Source organism: Cuculus canorus, chromosome 32 (assembly GCF_017976375.1).
Source record: "Cuculus canorus isolate bCucCan1 chromosome 32, bCucCan1.pri, whole genome shotgun sequence".
NCBI classification, from domain to species: domain Eukaryota; kingdom Metazoa; phylum Chordata; class Aves; order Cuculiformes; family Cuculidae; genus Cuculus; species Cuculus canorus.
The window spans coordinates 162,024-181,658 of NC_071432.1; the positions used below are offsets into that span (position 1 = coordinate 162,024).

General features: G+C 63.2%; 2 protein-coding genes and 1 non-coding gene across 3 annotated transcripts; 1 reads left to right on the forward strand and 2 right to left on the reverse strand.

Annotated features, from left to right (window-relative positions):
• The first annotated feature begins 1,050 nt into the window (after nt 1-1,050).
• PDZD4 (PDZ domain containing 4) lies at nt 1,051-11,014 on the forward strand. The gene is given in 9 exon segments (XM_054052270.1): nt 1,051-1,186; nt 4,463-4,710; nt 5,355-5,424; nt 5,919-6,017; nt 6,539-6,601; nt 6,712-6,813; nt 7,542-7,628; nt 8,550-9,444; nt 9,446-11,014. Coding segments are annotated over 9 exon segments (2,982 nt in total). The 5' UTR covers nt 1,051-1,123; the 3' UTR covers nt 10,801-11,014.
• A 2,773-nt stretch (nt 11,015-13,787) lies between these two features.
• On the reverse strand, nt 13,788-19,176 carry RPL10 (ribosomal protein L10). The gene is made up of 7 exons (XM_054052172.1): nt 19,134-19,176; nt 18,988-19,024; nt 17,913-17,971; nt 17,682-17,789; nt 16,910-17,048; nt 15,027-15,189; nt 13,788-13,999 (listed from the first exon to the last, which is right to left on the reverse strand). The coding sequence occupies exons 2-7, from the start codon at nt 19,008-19,010 to the stop codon at nt 13,844-13,846; spliced, it is 648 nt and encodes a 215-aa protein (XP_053908147.1). The 5' UTR covers nt 19,011-19,024; nt 19,134-19,176; the 3' UTR covers nt 13,788-13,843.
• On the reverse strand, nt 15,984-16,124 carry LOC128849742 (small nucleolar RNA SNORA70). The gene has a single exon (XR_008447469.1). It is a non-coding gene; the product is annotated as a small nucleolar RNA SNORA70 (small nucleolar RNA).
• Nucleotides 19,177-19,635: the final 459 nt, after the last annotated feature.

Below are 19,635 nucleotides of genomic sequence, written 5' to 3' on the forward strand. Positions count from 1 at the left end.
AATCCCCCCCGACACCCTAAATCCCCCCCAACCCCCCCCGCCCCCCCTAATTTGGGGGAGTCCAAACCCCAAATCCCCCAGACCCCCCCAAATTGGTGTCGTAGCTGTGGTAGCGCCCCCCCCCCAACCCCCCCCCCGGTGTGTGTGCCGTGCCCCCCACCCCCCCCCCCCCGCCCCCTATGGATCCCATACGTTCTGTGCACCCCCTCCCCCTCCCCCCCCCCCCCCCCGGGCCAGGAACGCAAAAAACGGGGCCCCGAACCCTAAAACCCGCGAGTGAAATAAAGGACGAAACGGGAAAAAGGGAGATTTTGGGGGGAAGGGCGGGGCCAGGAAGAAGGGGCGTGGCCCTGTTGAGTGGGCGGGGTCTGTGGGAGAAGGCGTGGTCATAAAAAAGAGGCGTGGTTATATGGAAAGAGGCGTGGCCAGAGCGAACAGGTATATCTATATGAGCAGGGGCGGTGTCAAAAAAAGAGGCGTGGTTAAAGGAAGGGGCGTGGCTTGATGAAGAGGGCGTGGTCTGGTCCTTTGTCCCGCGGGGGGGCGTGATCTCATGTTGTGGGCGTGGTTATGTGAGAGGGGGCGTGACCGAACAAGGCACAGCTGGGGGCGTGGCCTCCTTTGTGGGTATGGTCACATGGGAGGGGAGTGGTCATGTGACGGTGGGGGGGTCTCATAAAGGGGCGTGGCTTTTGGGGGACGTGGGGGCGTGACCAGACCGGGGTGGGGGGCGGTGGCTCCGGGCGCGGCCTATGTATAGGCGTGGTCATATGGGAGGGGGCGTGGCCAGCCGGGCTCAGTCTGTGTGGGCGTGGTCTCGCAGTGGGCGTGGCCTCCCCGCCCCCTGGGCGCGGAGCCGCCGCTCTCCGCTCGCGGCCCCGAACCCCGTTAGCACCGGAGCGGGGTTCCCCCCCTCCCTTTCCCCCCGCCTTCACCCACCCGATGGGGGGCACCGGGGGGCACCGGGGGGGCCGCGGCCCCGAGCGCGGGGGAAGGGGGGGGAGGGGCTGAACCGGGGGTGGGGGGGAAAGGTGGGGGGGGGGGGAGGAGGTGTGGAATCCCGGGGGGTCCCCGAGGTCCGGGGGGGGCCCCGGGGAGGAACGGGGCGGGGGGCGGCCCCGCCATGGGCTGCAACCTCTGTGTGGTGCGGAGCGCCGAGGAGCAGCGGCACCGGGCGGCCCGGCAGGTACGGGGCTATAGGGGGGCTATAGGGGCTATAGGGGCTATACGGGGGCTATAGGGGGGCTATAGGGGCGGGAGGGGGGGGCTATAGGGGGCTATAGGGGGGCTATAGGGGGCTATAGGGGGGCTATAGGGGCGGGAGGGGGGGCTATAGGGGGCTATAGGGGGGCTATAGGGGAGCTATAGGGGGCTATAGGGGCTATACGGGGGCTATAGGGGGGCTATAGGGGCTATAGGGGGGCTATAGGGGCTATAGGGGGGTTATAGGGGGGCTATAGGGGCGGGAGGGGGGGGCTATAGGGGGGCTATCGGGGCGGGAGGAGGGGCTATAGGGGCTATAGGGGGCTATAGGGGCGGGAAGAGGGGCTATAGGGGTTATAGGGGGGTTATAGGGGGGCTATAGGGGGGCTATAGGGGCGGGAGGGGGGGCTATAGGGGCTATAGGGGTCTATAGGGGGGTTATAGGGGGGCTATAGGGGCTATAGGGGGGCTATAGGGAGGCTATAGGGGCTATAGGGTCTATACGGGGGCTATAGGGGCGGGAGGAGGGGCTATAGGGGGGCTATACGGGCGGGAGAAGGGGCTATGGGGGCTATAGGGGCGGGAGGAGGGGCTATAGGGGGGCTATAGGGGCGGGAGGAGGGGCTATGGGGGAGGTATGGGGTATATGGGGGGATATAGGGGGCAGTGGGGGCGGTATGGAGTCCATAGGGGGTCTATAGGGGCGGTATGGGGTCTATGGGGGGCTATAGGCGTGAGAGAAGGGGCTATGGGGGCTATAGGGGTGATATTAGGGGCTATGGGGGTGGTATGGGGTCTGTAGGGGAGCTATAGGGGCAGTGTGAGGTCTATAAAGAGGTTATAGGGGTGAGAGAAGGGGCTATGGGGGCGGTATGGGGTCTATAGGGGATTATAGGGGCGAGAGAATGGGCTATAGGGGCGATATGGGGTCTGTATGGTGCTATAGAGGCAAGATAAGGGGCTATAGGGGCGGTATGGGGGCTATAGGGGCGAGACAAGGGGCCATAGGGTGAAATAAGGGGATATGGGGGCGGTATGGGAGTGTAGGGGGTCTGTGGGGGTCTGTAGGGGCACGATGAGGGGTTATAGGGGTGAGATAAGGGTCTATAGGGGTGATATGAGGGGGTATGGGGGTGTAAGGGGTCTGTAAGGGTCTATGGGGGCGATATAGGGGATATAGGGGCTGTATAAGGGTCTATGGAGGCTCTCTAAGGAGCTATAGCAGAGATATGAGGGGATATACAGAGTCTATAATGGTCTATGGGGCGTATACGGGAGTCTATAAGGGTCTGTGTGGGCTCTATAGGGATATAAGGGGTTTGTAATGGTCTGTGTGGCATACGGGGGAAATAGGGGGCGTATAAAGGTCTATAGGGGAGATATAAGGGGGCTATGGGTGTCTATAGAGGAGATATGGGGGTCTGGGGAGGCTATAGGGGCTCTGTAAGGGGCCATAAGGGGTATACGAGGAGTCTGTAGGGGGATATAAGGGGCTACAGAGGGTCCGTGAGGGGCTATAGGGGGGCTATAGGGGGTGTACAAGGGGATATAGGGGGTCTCTGGGAGGTATGGAGGAGATATAATGGCCTACAGGGGCTCTGTAAGAGGATATAGGGGGATATAAGGGGCTATAGGGGCTTTATGAGGGCTTATGGGGGGCGATGGGAGGACATAGGGGGCTATAAGGGGTTGTAGGAGGAATGTAGGGAGATATAGGGGCTCTGTGAAGGGATATAGAGGGACTATAAAGAGCTATAAGGTACTGAGGGGGGGATGTAACGGGTTGTGGGGGCTCTGTAGTGGACTGTATGTGGTCTATAGTGGAATGCAGGGGTCTGTAAGGGTGGGGAGGGGGGATATAAGGGGCGATAGGGGCTCCATAAGGGGCTGAGGGGGCTCTAGAGGGGTCGCTACGGGACCTATGGGGGCTGTAGGGGCCTTAGGGGCAATACGGTGGGTCTATATGGCACCTATAGGGGGGGCTGGGGGTGCTATGGGGGTCTGTAGGGGCCTATAGACTGCGTTGGGGGGGGTTCTATGGGGACTCAAGGGGGGCTATAGGGCCTTATGGGGGTGCTGGGGGGGGCTATGGGGGCTCTATAGGGGGCTATGGGGACCCTGTGGGGGGGGTATGGGGTCGGAGGAGACTATAGGGGCCTTATGGGGGGGCTGTAGGGCCCTATGGGGGCTATGGGGGCTCTATGTGGCCCTATAGGGTGGGTTCTGGGGGTGCCTGTAGGGTCCTATAGGGGCTGGGGGGGGCTGGGAGGGTCTGTAGGGGCTATAGGGGCTCTATAGGGCCCTATGGGGGCTATGGGGGGGGGTCTGAGGGGCTATGGGGGCTCTATAGGGCCCTATGGGGGGGTCTGAGGGGCTATAGGGGCTCTATAGGGGCCCTATGGGGGCTATGGGGGGGGTCTGAGGGGCTATGGGGGCTCTATGTGGCCCTATAGGGTGGGTTCTGGGGGTGCCTGTAGGGTCCTATAGGGGCTGGGGGGGGCCTGGGAGGGTCTGTAGGGGCTCTATAGGGCCCTATGGGGGCTATGGGGGGGGGTCTGAGGGGCTATGGGGGCTCTATGTGGCCCTATAGGGTGGGTTCTGGGGGTGCCTGTAGGGTCCTATAGGGGCTGGGGGGGGCTGGGAGGGTCTGTAGGGGCTATAGAGGCTCTATAGGGCCCTATGGGGGCTATGGGGGGGTCTGAGGGGCTATAGGGGCTCTATAGGGCCCTATAGGGTGGGTTCTGGGGGTGCCTGTAGGGTCCTATAGGGGCTGGGGGGGGCTGGGAGGGTCTGTAGGGGCTATAGGGGCTCTATAGGGCCCTATGGGGGCTATGGGGGGGTCTGAGGGGCTATAGGGGCTCTATAGGGTCCTGGGGAGGGGGGGGCTGTGGAGTCCCGCCCCCCTCCGGCCCCGCCCCCCTCCCCACTGGTTGCTATGGCAACCGTTGCCGAGCGAGCAGCAGACAATGGATGGGGGGGGGGCTCTGAGACCCCCATTTTCTGTTTCCCCCCCCCGAAATGAGGGGGTTGGGAGGGTCCTGGGGGGGGGATATGGGGTGCCCTGACCCCCCCTTTTCTGTCCGTCCCCCCCCAAGTGAGGGGGTTGAGGGGGGGGGGGGGTCAGTGTTTTTTGGGTGGGGTCCTGGGGGTTTGGGGATTTTGGGGGGGGTCTTGGGGGGGGGGTGAGGGGGTTCTATAGAGGTCGAGGGGGGGGGATTTAGGGTGCCCTGACCCCCCTTTTTTTCTGTCCCCCCCCCAGGTTGCCGGGAAGGATGCGCTGCGGAGAGGGGGGGTCTCACGGGGGGGTCGCGAACCGCTGGTGCTGCAGGTTTTACGCCGGAGCCCCCGCGCACCCCCCCACAATGGGTCTGGGGGGGTCAATGGGGCCCCCCCTGTCCCCCCCACAACCGTCACTGCCGCCCCCCACCCCCTACAGCCATGGGGGGGCGCGGGGGGGCTGGTGGATAGCGGCACTCAGACCGATATCAGCTTCGGGGGGGGCGAGAAGTGAGTTTGGGGGGGCTGGGAGGGAATTGGGGTCTTGGGGGGGTCAGGGAGCCCTAAAATGGGGTTGGGTAGGGGGGAATTGGGGTCCTGGGGGGGAATTTGGGGTCCCCAGTGGGACTGGGGGGGGGGAATTGGGGTCCAGGGGGGGGAATTGGGGTCCTGGGGGGGGATTTGGGGTCCCCAGTGGGACTGGGTGGGGGAATTGGGGTCCTGGGGGGGGGATTTGGGGTCCTGGGGGGGGATTTGGGGTCCCCAGTGGGACTGGGGGGGGGGAATTGGGGTCCTGGGGGGGGGATTTGGGGTCCCCAGTGGGACTGGGGGGGGGAATTGGGGTCCTGGGGGGGGATTTGGGGTCCCCAGTGGGACTCGGGGGGGGGGGGAATTGGGGTCCGGGGGGGGGATTTGGGGTCCTCAGTGGGACTGGGGGGGGGAATTGGGGTCCGGGGGGGGATTTGGGGTCCCCAGTGGGACTGTGGGGGTTCAGGGAGACCCAAAAAGGGGGTCCGGGGGGGGGGGCAAAAAGTGGGGGCAAGAGGAGCCCCCAAAACAAGGATTGGGGCGATTAATTGGGGTGTCCATAGGGCTGAGGGGGGGTGGGGGGCAAAGGGACCCCCCCTTGAGTGTTTCCTCCCCCCCCCCCCCAGGGAACCCCAGGACTATTTGGACCCCCCGGATTTGGGGGACCCCGAACGCCCGGAGGAGCTGGAGTATGAGGTGGGGGGGGGGGCAAAAAGGGGGGTTTGGGGGGGCAAAGGGGGGTTTGGGGGTGCAAAGGGGGTTTGGGGGGCAAAGGGGGGATTTAGGGGAGCAAAGGGGGGTTTGGGGGGGCAAAGGGGGGTTTGGGGGAGCAAAAAGGGGGGTTTGGGGGTGCAAAGGGGGGTTTGGGGGGAGCCAAAGGGGGGTTTGGGGGTGCAAAGGGGGGTTTGGGGGAGCAAAAAGGGGGTTTTGGGGGGGCAAAGGGGGGGTTTGGGGGGGCAAAGGGGGGTTTGGGGGTGCAAAGGGGGGTTTGGGGGAGCAAAAAGGGGGGTTTGGGGGTGCAAAGGGGGGGCACCCAGACGCTTGGATCCCTCCCAAGGGGGGGAACGGCATTTGGGAGGGGATAGAGGGAAGAGGGGGGGCTGTGGGTGGGGTTTTGGGGGTGCAGCTCCTCGGGGGGGGGGGGGGGGAAAATTGTCTTGGGGTCCCCCCCTTATTTTTTGGGGGGTCAGGAGGTGGAATTGTGGAAAGCGAATCACCGGGAGAAGTTGGGGCTCACCGTGTGCTACCGGACAGACGGCGAAGAGGACGGCGGCATCTACGTGGGGGAGGTACCGGGGGGGGGGGAACCCCAAAAAAAAGGGGGGGCTGGGGGGGTCAGGGAGCTGAAAATGGGGGTTTGGGGGGGTAGAAGTCTCAAAAAGAGGGGTTTTGGGGGGGAAATTGGTGTCCTGGGGGGGGGAATGGGGGTCGGAGGGGGGGAGATTGGGGGAGCCTGGGGGGGAACCCCGAAAAAAGGGGGTTTGAGGGGGTCAGGGAGCTGAAAATGGGGGTTTAGGGGGGGTAGAGGTCTCAAAAAGAGGGGGTTTGGGGGGGAAATTGGGGTCCTGGGGGGGGGAATTGGGGTCTCGGGGGGGGAAAAAAGGGGGAGACTGGGGGGACTTGGGGGGGAACCCCAAAAAAGGGGGGTTTGGGGGGTCAGGGAGCTGAAAATGGGGGTTTAGGGGGGGTAGAAGTCTCAAAAAGAGGCGTTTTGGGTGAGAAATTGGGGTCCTGGGGGGGGAAATTGGGGTCTGGGGGTCCAAAAATATGGGGGTGCTGATCCCCCTCCCCTTTTTATCCCCCCCCTAAGGTGAACCCCAACAGCATCGCGGCCAAAGACGGGCGCATCCGCGAGGGCGATCGCATCGTCCAGGTGGGGTTTTGGGGGGGTCTCTGCGCCCCCCCGGGGGGGGGCAGTCCTGAGGGGGGGGGTGGGGGGTCCCCCCCCACTGACACCCCAACTTTGTGCCCCCCCCAATCCAGATCAATGGGGTGGAGGTACAGGACCGGGAGGAGGCGGTGGCGTCGTTAACGAGGGAGCAGCAAACGAGCATCTCCCTCCTGCTGGCGCGCCCCGAAAGTCGGGTATGGGGGGGCGGGGGGGTCCTGAGGGTCCTTGGGGGGTTTGGGGGTGTCTGGGGGGACCTGAGGGTCCTTGGGGGGGATTTTGGGGGTGTCTGGGGGGGTCCTGAGGGTCCTTGAGGGGGTTTGGGGGTGTCTGGGGGGGGTCTGGAGGGTCCTGAGGGTCCTTGAGGGGGTTTGGGGGTGTCTGGGGGGGTCCTGAGGGTCCTTAGGGGGGATTTTGGGGGTGTCTGGGGGGTCCCGAGGGCGCTTGGGGGGGTTTGGGGGTGTCTGGGGGGTCCTGAGGGTCCTTGGGGGGGATTTTAGGGGTGTCTGGGGGGTCCTGAGGGTCCTTGGGGGGGATTTTGGGGGTGTCTGGGGGGTCCTGAGGGTCCTTGAGGGGGTTTCTGGGGGGCACTGAAGGGGTTTGGGGGGTCCCGAGGGCGGTTGGGGGGATTTTGGGGGTGTCTGGGGGGTCCTGAGGCTCCTGGGGGGGGGTTGGGGGTGTCTGGGGGCTCCTGAGGGGGTTTGGGGGTGTCTGGGGGGTCCTGAGGGTCCTTGAGAGGGTCTGGGGGTGCCCTGAGGGCTCTTGGGGGGTTCCTGGGGAACCCGGGGTGGGGGTCAGGGGTTCAGTTTTGGGGGGGCATAGGGCGTAGGAGGGGGGAGATGGGGGGGTTGGGGGTCTGTGGGGGATGTTGGGGTGCCGGGGGGTTATTGGGGTTCATGACACCCCCTTTTTCCGCCCCCCCCAGCGCTGGAAGGACAGTGACCGCGAGGACTTCTTGGATGATTTTGGCTCCGAAGAGGAGGAGGAGCTGCGGGGGACCCCCCCGGGACAGGTTGGGGGGCACTTGGGGGGCAAAAGGGGGGTACGGGGGTGGGGGGGGCTGGAATTGGGGATCCGGGGGGTGTAAGGGGGAGAATAAGGGATTGGGGGGGCAGAAAGGGCGGGGGGGGCAGAAAGAAGTTCTGGGGGGGCCTTGGGGGGGGAAATGGGGCTCCTGGGGGGGAATAAGGGAACCGGGGGGGGCAGAAAGGGGGTCCTGGGGGGCAATTTTGGGGCAGAGGGGGCACTTGGGGGGCACTTGGGGGGCGGAGGGGCACTTGGGGGGCTGGAGGGGGCATTTGGGGGGCACTTGGGGGGCATTTGGGGGGCGGAGGGGCACTTGGGGGGCTGGAGGGGGCATTTGGGGGGCACTTGGGGGGCTGGAGGGCACTTGGGGGGCACTTAGGGGGGCAGAGAGGGCACTTGGGAGGCCGGGGGGGCACTTGGGGGGCCGGGGGGGCACTTGGGGGGCAGAGGGGGCACTTGGGGGGCTGGAGGGAGCATTTGGGGGGCACTTGGGGGGCAGAGAGGTCACTTGGGGGGCAGAGGGGGCACTTGGGGGGCACTTGGGGGTCCGGGGCGGCACTTGGGGGGCAGAGGGGGCACTTGGGGGTCAGAGGGGGCACTTGGGAGTGCTGGAGGGGGCATTTGGGGGGCAGAGGGGGCACTTGGGGGGCACTTGGGGGGCGGAAGGGGCACTTGGGGGGCTGGAGGGGGCATTTGGGGGGCACTTGGGGGTCAGAGGGGGCACTTGGGGGGCTGTGGGGGCACTTGGGGGTCAGAGGGGGGCAAATGGTGCTCCTGGTGGGGGGAACGAGGAGGTTGTGGGGAGCTGAAGAGGGGCATCGTGGGGGGCAAACGTGGGGTTTTGGGGGTCCGTTGGGAGTTGGGGGTCAGCGGGGGGGCCCTCACCCCCCGCCCCCCCCCCCCGCAGCCCCCCAGCCCCGCCACCCCCTGCGCCCGCACGGAGCCCGACAGCGGCGTGGGGCGCACGGACGAGAGCGCCCGCAACGACGAGAGCGACGACACCACCCCCCCCCCGGCCCCCCCGGGGGCCCCCCCGGCCCGGGGCACCCCCAAAACCCCGCGCCCCAAAACCCGGAGCCGGAACCGCAGCGGAAAGTGGAGCCGGAGCGGAAAGAAGAGCCGGAACCGGAGCGGAAAGCGGATTCGGAGCCGGAGGGGGAAGAGCCGGAACCGGAGCGGAAAGTGGATTCGGAGCCGGAGCAGAAAGAAGAGCCGGAACCGGAGTGGAAAGCGGATTCGGAGCCGGAGGGGGAAGAGCCGGAACCGGAGCGGAAAGTGGATTCGGAGCTGGAGGGGGAAGAGCCGGAACCGGATTTGGAACTGGAGGAGGAAGACCTGGAACCGGAGCAGAAAGTGGATTCGGAGCCGGAGGGGGAAGAGCCGGAGCAGAAAGCGGCTTTGGAACCACACCCACAAGAGCCGGAACTGGAATCGAGAGTGGAAGTGGAGCACCAAGGTCCGGACCTGGAAGCGGAGTGGGAACGGGAAGCAGAGTCGGAAATGGAGCCACAAGACCCAGAGGTGGATCCGGAGTGGGAAGAGCTGGAAGTGGAGCTGCAAGACCCGGATCCGGATCGAGCTCAAGCTCCGGAGGGGGGCGCGGAGGGGGAAGAGCCGGAACTGGAGTGAACTCGGGATCAGGATTCGCCCCCGGGGGAAGAAGCGGATCCGGATTTGCGTCTGGGGGAAGAACCGGATCCAGTCCTGGATCAGGATTTGGGTCCAATGGAAGACCTGGAGGTGGAGGAAGCCCAGGAAGAACTGGAAACGGATCCAGTCCTGGATTGGGATTCACGCCTGATGGAAGACCTGGAGGCGGAGGCAGCACCGGATTTGCACCCAGTGGAAAACCTGGAACTGGAACCAATCCTGCCTTGGGATTCGTGCCTGAGGGAAGACCCGGAGGCGGAACCAACCCAGGATCCGGCTTTGTGCCTGGTGGAAAAGCTGGAGCCGGATCCAATCTTGGATCAGGGCTCGCACCTAATGGAAGACCTGGAGCTGGAATGGACCCGGGATCAGGATTCACCCCCAACGGACGAACCGGAGCCAGCAGTGGATCTGGATTTGGGTCCAGTGGAAGACCTGGAGCTCCTCCTGGATCTGGATTCACGCCTGATGGAAGACCCGGAGTGAATCCAGGATCCGGATTCACACCCGATGGACGAACCGGAGCCGGTAGTGGATCCGGCTTTGGGTCCAATGGAAGACCCGGAGCAAATCCAGGATCCGGATACACACCCGATGGACGAACCGCAGCCGGTAGCGGATCCGGCTTTGGGTCTAATGGAAGACCTGGAGCTGGAATAGACCCGGCATCTGGATTCACGCCCGATGGAAGACCCGGAACTGGATTACCCCCCGATCCTGAGGACGCCGCGGTGCTGCCGGCCGCGATGCCGGGCCTGAGCGCGGCCGAGCTGCGTCGCTACCGTCACCTTCGCGGCCGCCTGAGCGCGGCGGCTTCGGGTCGCGGCGAGCTGGCGCTGCTGGAGGAGGAGCTCCGCCACTTGGAATTCAAATGGCGCCACCTCTTACGGGCGCAGAAGATGGAGCGCCTCCGCCAGCGCTGCCTCCGAGCCTGGTTGGAAGCCGCCGGCGCCGAATCGGCGTTGGCCGACATCACCGAAGCGCCCGAGGGCGAAAGCACCAGCGCCTACAACACCGGCGAGAGCTGCCGCAGTTCGCCGCTCCTCCTTCGCGCCTCCCAGACGACGCCGACGCCGCCGCACGACGCCGCCACCGCCGCCAAATCGGCTCGCGGCAAACGCCCCGGGCGCGACCGCCTGCTCAAAGCGCGCGCCATTAAGATCCTGGAGGAGCGCGGCGGCGGCTCCACCACCGACGACGACGCTCGCAGCGAGCTCAAAACCGGGCGCTATTGGAGCCGCGAGCAGCGCAAGCAGCACCTGGCGCGCGCCCGCGAGCAGCGGCGCCGCCGCGAGATGCTGCTGCACGGCCGCGCGGAGGCGGCAACGGCGGCGGCGACAAACGGGGGTTCGGAAGGGCCCCCCAACAGCGGCCGCCGGACGGTGCGGAAGAGGAGTCGGCGCATCCTGGACAATTGGGTGACCATCCAGGAGATGTTGGCGCGCGGCGCGCGAGCGCCCGACGGCGGCCGCGTCTATAACCCTCTGCTCTCCGTCACCACCGTCTGAGAGCCGCGCGGAGACCCACAAGGGGGGGGGCGCCAGGGTTTGGGGGCGCCTGGGAACCCCCAAGTCGGAGTTTGGGGTCATTTTCCATCTGGTTTTGACCCAAGAGTTGAGTTTAGGGGCTCTTTTCGCTCTGTCTGTGCCCCCCAAGTTGACTTTTGGGGTCCCTTTCCTCTGTCTGTGCCCCCCAAGTTGACTTTCGGGGTTCCTTTTCCTCTGTCTGTGCCCCCCAAGTTGACTTTTGGGGCTCCTTTCCCTCTGTCTTTGCCCCCCAAGTTGGGTTTGGGGCTTCCTTCCCTCTGTCTGTGCCCCCCAAGTTGACTTTTGGGGTCCCTTCTCTCTGCCTGTGCCCCCCAAGTTGGGTTTGGGGCTCCTTTCCCTCTGTCTGTGCCCCCCAAGTTGACTTTTGGGGCTCCTTTCCCTCTGTCTTTGCCCCCGAAGTTGGGTTTGGGGCTCCTTTCCCTCTGTCTGTGCCCCCCAAGTTGACTTTTGGGGCTCCTTTCCCTCTGTCTGTGCCCCCCAAGTTGACTTTTGGGGCTCCCTTCCCTCTGTCTGTGCCCCCCAAGTTGGGTTTGGGGCTCCCTTCCCTCTGTCTGTGCCCCCCAAGTTGGGTTTGGGGCTCCCTTCCCTCTGTCTGTGCCCCCCAAGTTGGGTTTGGGGCTCCTTTCCCTCTGTCTGTGCCCCCCAAGTTGACTTTTGGGGCTCCTTTCCCTCTGTCTGTGCCCCCCAAGTTGACTTTTGGGGCTCCTTTCCCTCTGTCTGTGCCCCCCAAGTTGACTTTTGGGGCTCCTTTCCCTCTGTCTGTGCCCCCCAAGTTGGGTTTGGGGCTCCTTTTCCTCTGTCTGTGCCCCCCAAGTTGGGTTTGGGGCTCCTTTCCCTCTGTCTGTGCCCCCCAAGTTGACTTTTGGGGCTCCTTTCCCTCTGTCTGTGCCCCCCAAGTTGGGTTTGGGGCTCCTTTCCCTCTGTCTGTGCCCCCCAAGTTGGGTTTGGGGCTCCCTTCCCTCTGTCTGTGCCCCCCAAGTTGGGTTTGGGGCTCCCTTCCCTCTGTCTGTGCCCCCCAAGTTGACTTTTGGGGCTCCTTTCCCTCTGTCTGTGCCCCCCAAGTTGGGTTTGGGGCTCCTTTCCCTCTGTCTGTGCCCCCCAAGTTGACTTTTGGGGTCCCTTCCCTCTGTCTGTGCCCCCCAAGTTGGGTTTGGGGCTCCCTTCCCTCTGTCTGTGCCCCCCAAGTTGGGTTTGGGGCTCCTTTCGCTCTGTCTGTGCCCCCCAAGTTGGGTTTGGGGCTCCCTTCCCTCTGTCTGTGCCCCCCAAGTTGGGTTTGGGGCTCCCTTCTCTCTGTCTGTGCCCCCCAAGTTGGGTTTGGGGCTCCTTTCCCTCTGTCTGTGCCCTCCAAGTTGGGTTTGGGGCTTCCTTCCCTCTGTCTGTGCCCCCCAAGTTGGGTTTGGGGGTACCCCTACACTTTTGGTGCTCTCCCTGCCCCCCAAGTCGAGTTTTGGGGTCCCTTCCCTCTGCCTTTGCCCCCCAAGTTGACTTTGCCCCCCTCCCCCTCTGCCCCCAAGTCGGGGTCTTGGGGGGGTTTCCAACTTTGAGTTGTGTCCCCCCCCCACACTTGACTTTGGGGGCTCCCCTGTAGCTTTTGGGGTCCCCCTTTCCTCTGCCCCCCAAGTTGAGTTTGGGGTCCCTCAGTGCCCCTCCCCTTTCTGCCCCACAAGTTGTTTGGGGTCCCCCTCCACTTTGGGGTCCCTGGAGCTGGGGGGGGCGGCTCCTTTTTTGGGGGTTCCCCCCCTTTATTTGCCCCCCCCCCAAGCACAAGAGTTGGGGTCCCCCCCCCTCCATTGGTGTCTGTGAATGTGGCGGTTTTTGGGGTTATTTTGGGGGGTTTGGGGTTTATTTTTTGGGGGGGAATAAAGCGAAGCCTCATTTGTACTCATTGAACCCCGAATTCAACGCCTCTCATCCTGGGGGGGAACCCCAAAATCCACCCCCTTAAACCCCCCCTAAATACAACCCCCCCACACCCCCCCAATCCCCCCCCTGCCCCCCCAAATCCAACCCCACCCCCAATCACCCCCTTAAAACCCCTAATTGCATTAATTACCCCCCCTTAAAACCCTCACCCCACTAATTACCCCCTTAAACCCCACTAATTACCCCCTTAAAAACCCCCCAACCCCACTAATTACCCCCCTTAAACCCCCCAATCCCACTAATTACCCCCTTAAACCCCACTAATTACCCCCTTAAAACCCCCCAACCCCACTAATTACCCCCCTTAAACCCCCCAATCCCACTAATTACCCCCTTAAACCCCACTAATTACCCCCTTAAAACCCCCAACCCCACTAATTACCCCCCTTAAACCCCCCAATCCCACTAATTACCCCCTTAAACCCCACTAATTACCCCCTTAAACCCCCCAATCCCGCTAATTACCCCCTTAAACCCCACTAATTACCCCCTTAAACCCCCCAATCCCGCTAATTACCCCCTTAAACCCCACTAATTACCCCCCTTAAACCCCCCAATCCCACTAATTACCCCCTTAAACCCCACTAATTACCCCCTTAAACCCCCCAATCCCGCTAATTACCCCCTTAAACCCCACTAATTACCCCCTTAAACCCCCCAATCCCACTAATTACCGCCCACCCCCACTAATTACCCCTTAAAACCCCCAACCCCCATTAATTACCTCCCCTTAACCCCCCCAACCCCACTAATTACCCCTCAACCCCACTAATTACCCCCTTTAAACCCCCCAACCCCATTAATTACTCCCTTAAAACCCCCAACCCCCATTAATTACCTCCCCTTTACCCCCCCAACCCCACTAATTACCCTCCGCCCCCACTAATTACCCCCACCCCCACTAATTACCCCCCCCTCCAAACGAGGCACCGACTCCGCGCGGCCCCAGGAGCCCTTTATTCCCTGTGGGTTTGGGGGCGCACAGGGGGCACTTTGGGGGGTCCCCCCTCTCCTGGGTCGCTGGGGGGGGTCCCTGGTGTTTTTGGGGGTCCCCCCTCCCGCGGTGTTTTTGGGGGGGCCCTCAGGCCGCGTGCAACGCCCGCCAGCGGTCGAGGGGTCCCCGGGCCGGGACGTATTTGACGCCGCAGCCGTCGGGGATCAAACGTTTCTGGGCCACCATTTCCTCGAAGGCGTCGGCGTTGAATTTGGTGAACCCCCATTTCTTGGAGATGTGGATCTGGGGGGACCCCCCCAAAATAAAAGGGGGATGGGGTTAAGGGGACCCCCAAAACTCAAAGATTTCCCCCCCTGCCTCCCCCCTCCCAAAAAAAAACCCCTCAGTGCAGCCCATCGCACCCACCTAAAGGATTTGGGGTGACTCAGAGCCCCCCCAAAATCCCTGCCTGCCCTGGTGGGGGGGAGTCAGGGGTACCCCAAAAGCCTGAGCCCCCCCAAACCTGAGGGATGCCCCTCCACCCCCCCCAAGCTGCCCAGGGCAAAAAGAACAGCCTGGAGATCTTGGGGTGACTCAGGGCACGCCAAAAACCCAAGTGGGACCCCTTAAATGCCCCAGGGGCACCCCGAAAACCCAGGTGGAACCCCTTAAACGCCCCAGGGGCACCCCAAAAACCCAAGTGGAACCCCTTAAACACCCCAGGGGCACCCCAAAAACCCAAGTGGAACCCCCCCAAATCCTCTGCCTGCCCTAGGAGGGGGTGAGGGGTACCCCAAAAAGCCTGAGACCCCCCCCCCAAAACCCTCTTAGTGCAGATTTAGGGGCACAAAATGCTCCCCCCGTTGTCCTGAGCTTCCCAGGTGGAAAGGGGGCGGCTTGAGGGGACGCAGGGGAACCCCAAAACCCCATCACCTGCCCCCCAAAACCCCTCCCCACCTCCAGAGCCCCCCCAGAACCCCCAAATCACCCCCTCCAAGCCCCTCAGTGAAGGCTTAGGAAGCCAAACCCCCCCTTTTCTTATCTCCTTGTGAGCCTCCCAGGTGGAAGAGGGCGGTTTGGCCGATTTGGGGGGGACATGGAGCCCCCCAAACCCCATCACCTGCCCCCCAAAACCCCTCCCCACGCCCAGAGCCCCCCAAAACCCCCAAATCACCCCCTCCAAGCCCCTCAGCGAAGGCTTCAGAAGCCAAAACCCCCTTTTCTTATACCCTTTCTCAACCTCCCAAGCAGAAAAGGGCGGCTTGGCTAATTTGGGGGGACACGGGGGCCCCCCCAAACCCCCAACCCCCCTCCGAGGGCCCCCCAATACCTTCTGGCGCCCCGGGAACTTGAACTTGGCGCGTCGCAAGGCCTCCACCACGTGCTCCTTGTTCTGCGCTTTGGTGCGGATGGACATAATCACTTGGCCGATGTGGACGCGGGCGACCGTGCCCTGAGGCTTCCCGAAGGCCCCGCGCATCCCCGTCTGCAGCCTGGGGGGGGGAAATGGGGAGAAAGGGGGGTCAGGGGACCCCAAAACCCACTCGGCACCCCAAAAAAACCCCTCCCGGCACCCCAAAACCCACTCTCTATGCTCCCCAACGCCTCCTAAACTCTCACAGCATCCACAGATCTCTCTCTCATCCCCGTCTGCAGCCTCATGGGGGGGTAAAAATGGGGTGAGAGGGGCTAAAAATGGGGTGAGGGGGGGTTAGGGGACCCCCAAAACCTCTCAGCACCCCAAAAACCATCCCTGCACCCCAAAAAACCCCCTCTCTACGCTCCCCAATGCCTGCTAAACTCTCACAGCATCCACAGATCTCTCTCTCATCCCTGTCTGCAGTCTCATGGGGGGGTAAAAATGGGGTGAGGGGGATCAGGGGACCCCCAAAACCTTTCCAGCACCCCAATAACCATCCCTGCACCCCCAAAAGTCTCCAAGCACCCTAAAACCCCCTCCCCAGCAGCCCCAGAACCTCCTGAACTCTCAGAGCACCCACAGATTTCTCCCCTCATACCCGTTTGCAGTCTCGAGGGGGGGTAAAAATGGGGGGGGGATGTCAGGGGACCCCCAAAACCCCTCCAGCACCCCCAAAAACCCCCCCAGCACCCCAAAACTCCTCCCTGCACCTCCAAAACCCCTCCCAGCACCCCCAAAAGCCCCACAAACGCATCCCTGCCCGCAACCTGGAGAGAGGAATTGGGGGGGAGGATGGAGGGGAGCACGGAAGGGAACAGCCCCCTTCCCTCCACTGCCCCCCCAAATCTTTGGGGTCCCCCCAGGGGTGTTTGTGCCCCCAGCCCCTTGGGGCTCCCCGCAGTGGGGGGCTCGCGGGGGGCCCTACACAGCCGGGGGGGTCGTTATGCGCAGCCATTGCACGCCGGGACCCACAGTTGGGGGGGCCACGGCCGGCTTAATTAGCTGCGGGGGGGGGAAACAATGGGGGGGACCCCAAAATTGGTGAGGGGACACCCCTAAAACCTATAAAGCATTTATAGAACCCCAAAAAGCTACTCCTGAAGTTTATGGGGGTCCCAGGTGCGGTCAAGAAATAGCCGTAGACTGGGATCTCCCGCACAGTTTGGGGGAGACCCAGAGATTTTGGGGGGCTCTTGGGGCACCCTCAGGATTTTGGGGAGCCCCCCCCCCCAGTTTTGGGGGGTCCTTGGGGTTTTGCGGGTAGACACAGAAGTTTGGAGGACCACCCTGGGGTTTCAAAGACCCACAGGACCAGAAAAGCCTTCCAAGTTTCGGGGAGCCCCCATAATCTTTGGGGTACCCCTGGGGGTTTTGGGGAACCCCCAGGAGTTGTGGGAGCGCCCTAGGATTTTGGGGAGCCCCCTAGGATTTGGGGGAACTCCCCAGGATTTCGGGGAGCCCCCTGTGAATTTGGGCTTTCAAGAAGACCCGGGGATTCCAGGCATCTCTAGGATTTGGGTGGGAGAAGCCCTTGGGGTTTTGGGGTGCCCGCAGGAATTCAGGGTATCCCCAGAGAGCTCGGGGAGCCCCCCCAGGATTTGGGGGAGCCCCCCCGGATTTCGGGGAACCCTCTGTGAATTTGGGCATTCAAGAACACACTGGGATTTTAGACTCCTCGAGTGCTTCGGTGCGGAAGTGCTTCGGTGCTTGAGATTTTTGGGGCGCCCCCTTTCATTTAAGGAGTACCCCCCCCGGGTTTTGGGGTGCCGCTGAGGTTTTTGGGGTGCCCCCACCTGTCGGCCCCGGCGCAGGAAAGCATTTTGTTGATGCGGATGACGTGGAAGGGGTGGAGGCGGACGCGGATGTGGAATCCGTCCTTCCCGCAGCTCTTCACCATATATTTGTTGGCGCAGATACGAGCGGCCTCCAGAGCTGGGGGGGGGGGGATAGAAAAGAGGGGGGTCAGGGGCACCCCAAAAAGCACCTCCCAAACCCCAGGGGCTCCCCCAAAATCCAGGGGGTCCTCCAGACCTCGGGAGGGCCCCAAAATGTCACGTACGACTCTTAAAGTCCTACAGGATTGCTCGAAACCACAAAGCACAAACCTTGAAAACTGCCCCCCAGGGGCACCCCAAAAACCCCAGGGGTACCCCAAAAGCTCAGGAGCACCCCGAAATCCCAGGTGGAACCCCTTAAGCTCCCAAGAACTGCCCCCCAGACCCCAAAAGCACCCTAAAAACCCAAGTGGAACCCCTTAAACACCCCGGGGCACCCCAAAGACCCAAGCAGAACCCCTTAAACGCCCCGGGGGCACCCCAAAAACCCAGGTGGAACCCCTTAAATGCCCCCGGGGCACCCCAAGCCCCTTAAGGTCACCCTAAAACCCGCCGCAGTGCCCCAAGGCTTCCTCAAACCGAGAAATACCCCCCAGACCCCAAGACTTCCCCCCCCCAAAATTCAAGAGGCATTGAAGACTCCCCCAAACCTCCTGAAAATTACCCTCTAGAGGCCAAGGGCACCCCAAAAACCCCCAAGAGCACCCCAAAACCCCCGCCGCAGACGCACCCTCGGAGCTGAGCTGCTCGTACTCGTCGGACACCATATGCCCACAGAGCGGAAACTCATCCACCTTCGCCTTCTTCCGTCCCAGGTCAAAAATGCGGATTTTGGGGTCTGGGGGACACAAAAAAGAAGGGTGGGGAAAGGTCAACTGGGACCCCAAGAATTAGGGGGGGCCCCAAATGCCCCCCCCACCCCCCTCAGGCTGAGAGTGGAGGGTTTGGGGCTGGGACTCACCAGGGACCCCACGGCAAAAGCGAGACTTGGGGTACGGTTTGTTCTTGCAGTATCTGTAACTGAAAGGGGGGGCAAAAGTGAGGGGGGGGCAGGAAGGGAGGGGGTATTTAGGGGGGTGGGGGCAACAAGGGGGGTAAAAGAAGAGGGGAGCGGGGAGAGAGGGGGCAGAGGAGCAGGAGAAGGGGCCTGTGGGGGGAAATAGTGTCAGCGATGAAAAAACAGGGGGGGCAATAACAAGGGGGGGCGATGGGGTAAAGATAAAAGGTGAGGGGGTAAAAGGGGCAATAAAGGGGTAAAAGGGGCAATAAAGGGGTAAAAGGGGCAATAAGGGGAGGGAAAAGGATGAATGGGGGCAAAAAAGAGAGAGCAATAGAGAGAAAACCAATAGTGAAGGAGAGTAATAGGGACCAATAAGGATGGGGGAACAGAAGGGGCAAAAAGGAGAGAGGGGCAAAATGGGGGGGGGTAATCGGGGGGCAGAAAGGGAGGGGGCAATAGGGGAGGGGAGCAGAAAGGGAGGGGGTGATGGGGGCAATAGGGGAGGGGGCAGAAAGGGAGGGGGCAAAAAGGGAGGGGTGATGGGGCAATAGGGGAGGGGGCGATGGGGGCAATAGGGGAGGGGGCAGAAAGGGAGGGGGTGATGGGGGCAATAGGGGAGGGGGCAAAAAGGGAGGGGGCAGAAAGGGAGGGGCGATGGGGGCAATAGGGGAGGGGGGCAGAAAGGGAGGGGTGATGGGGGCAATAGGGGAGGGGGTAGAAAGGGAGGGGGCAATGGGGGAGGGGGCAAAAAGGGAGGGGGCGATGGGGGCAATAGGGGAGGGGGCAGAAAGGGAGGGGGCAAAAAGGGAGGGGGCGATGGGGGCAATAGGGGAGGGGGCAGAAAGGGAGGGGGCAGAAAGGGAGGAGGTGATGGGGGCAATAGGGGAGGGGGCAAAAAGGGAGGGAGCAATAGGGGTCAGAGGGGCAATAGGGCTCGATGGGGGAGGGGGTCAAAAGCAGAGCCCCCCCCCGGCCCCCGTGACGTCACGAGCCCCGAACGACGTCACCGGCCCCGGTGTGACGTCACGCCGCTCACCATCGCGCCGGGCGGCGGCCCATGGCGGCTCAGGGACCTGAGGGAGACACAGAGGAGCGGGTTGGGGCGTGGGGGGTGTCCGGGGGTGGGCAGCGAGGCCCAGTCCCGGCCCGGCCCCGCCGCGGCCTTCCCCCGCCCGCCCTCACCTCGCCGTGCGCGAAAGAGAGAACGGCGGCGCCTGCGCGCGGCTTTTATACCCGGGCCGCCCGCACTTCCGGTGCCGCCCCACGACTTCCGGGCGAGGGGTGGGCCAAAAAGGCACGGGGAGCGCTACAGGCGCATGCGCAGGGGTGTGGCTTTTCTAGGCAGCCCACTTCCTGTTGCGGGGGGAGGGGGGTGGTCTGCGGGCTGATTGGACGGTGCGTTGGTTTATTCGCATAACCCCGCCTCCTTCGGCGTGAATGGCGTCCATAGGGTGCTGTGTTGGCTCATTTGCATAAAAGGCGCGGCTTCCGCGGCGCGCGCGGCTCTGCCCCCTCCCGTGGGAGACCCTTGAGAGACCCCCGGAATCCCTCTAAGTCCCCCCAGGAACCCTCTAGGGACCCCCAGGACCCCTTTAGGAACATAAGAACCTCTTTAGGGACCCCCAGGACCCCTTTAGGAACATAAGAACCTCTTTAGGGACCCCCAGGACCCCTTTAGGAACAT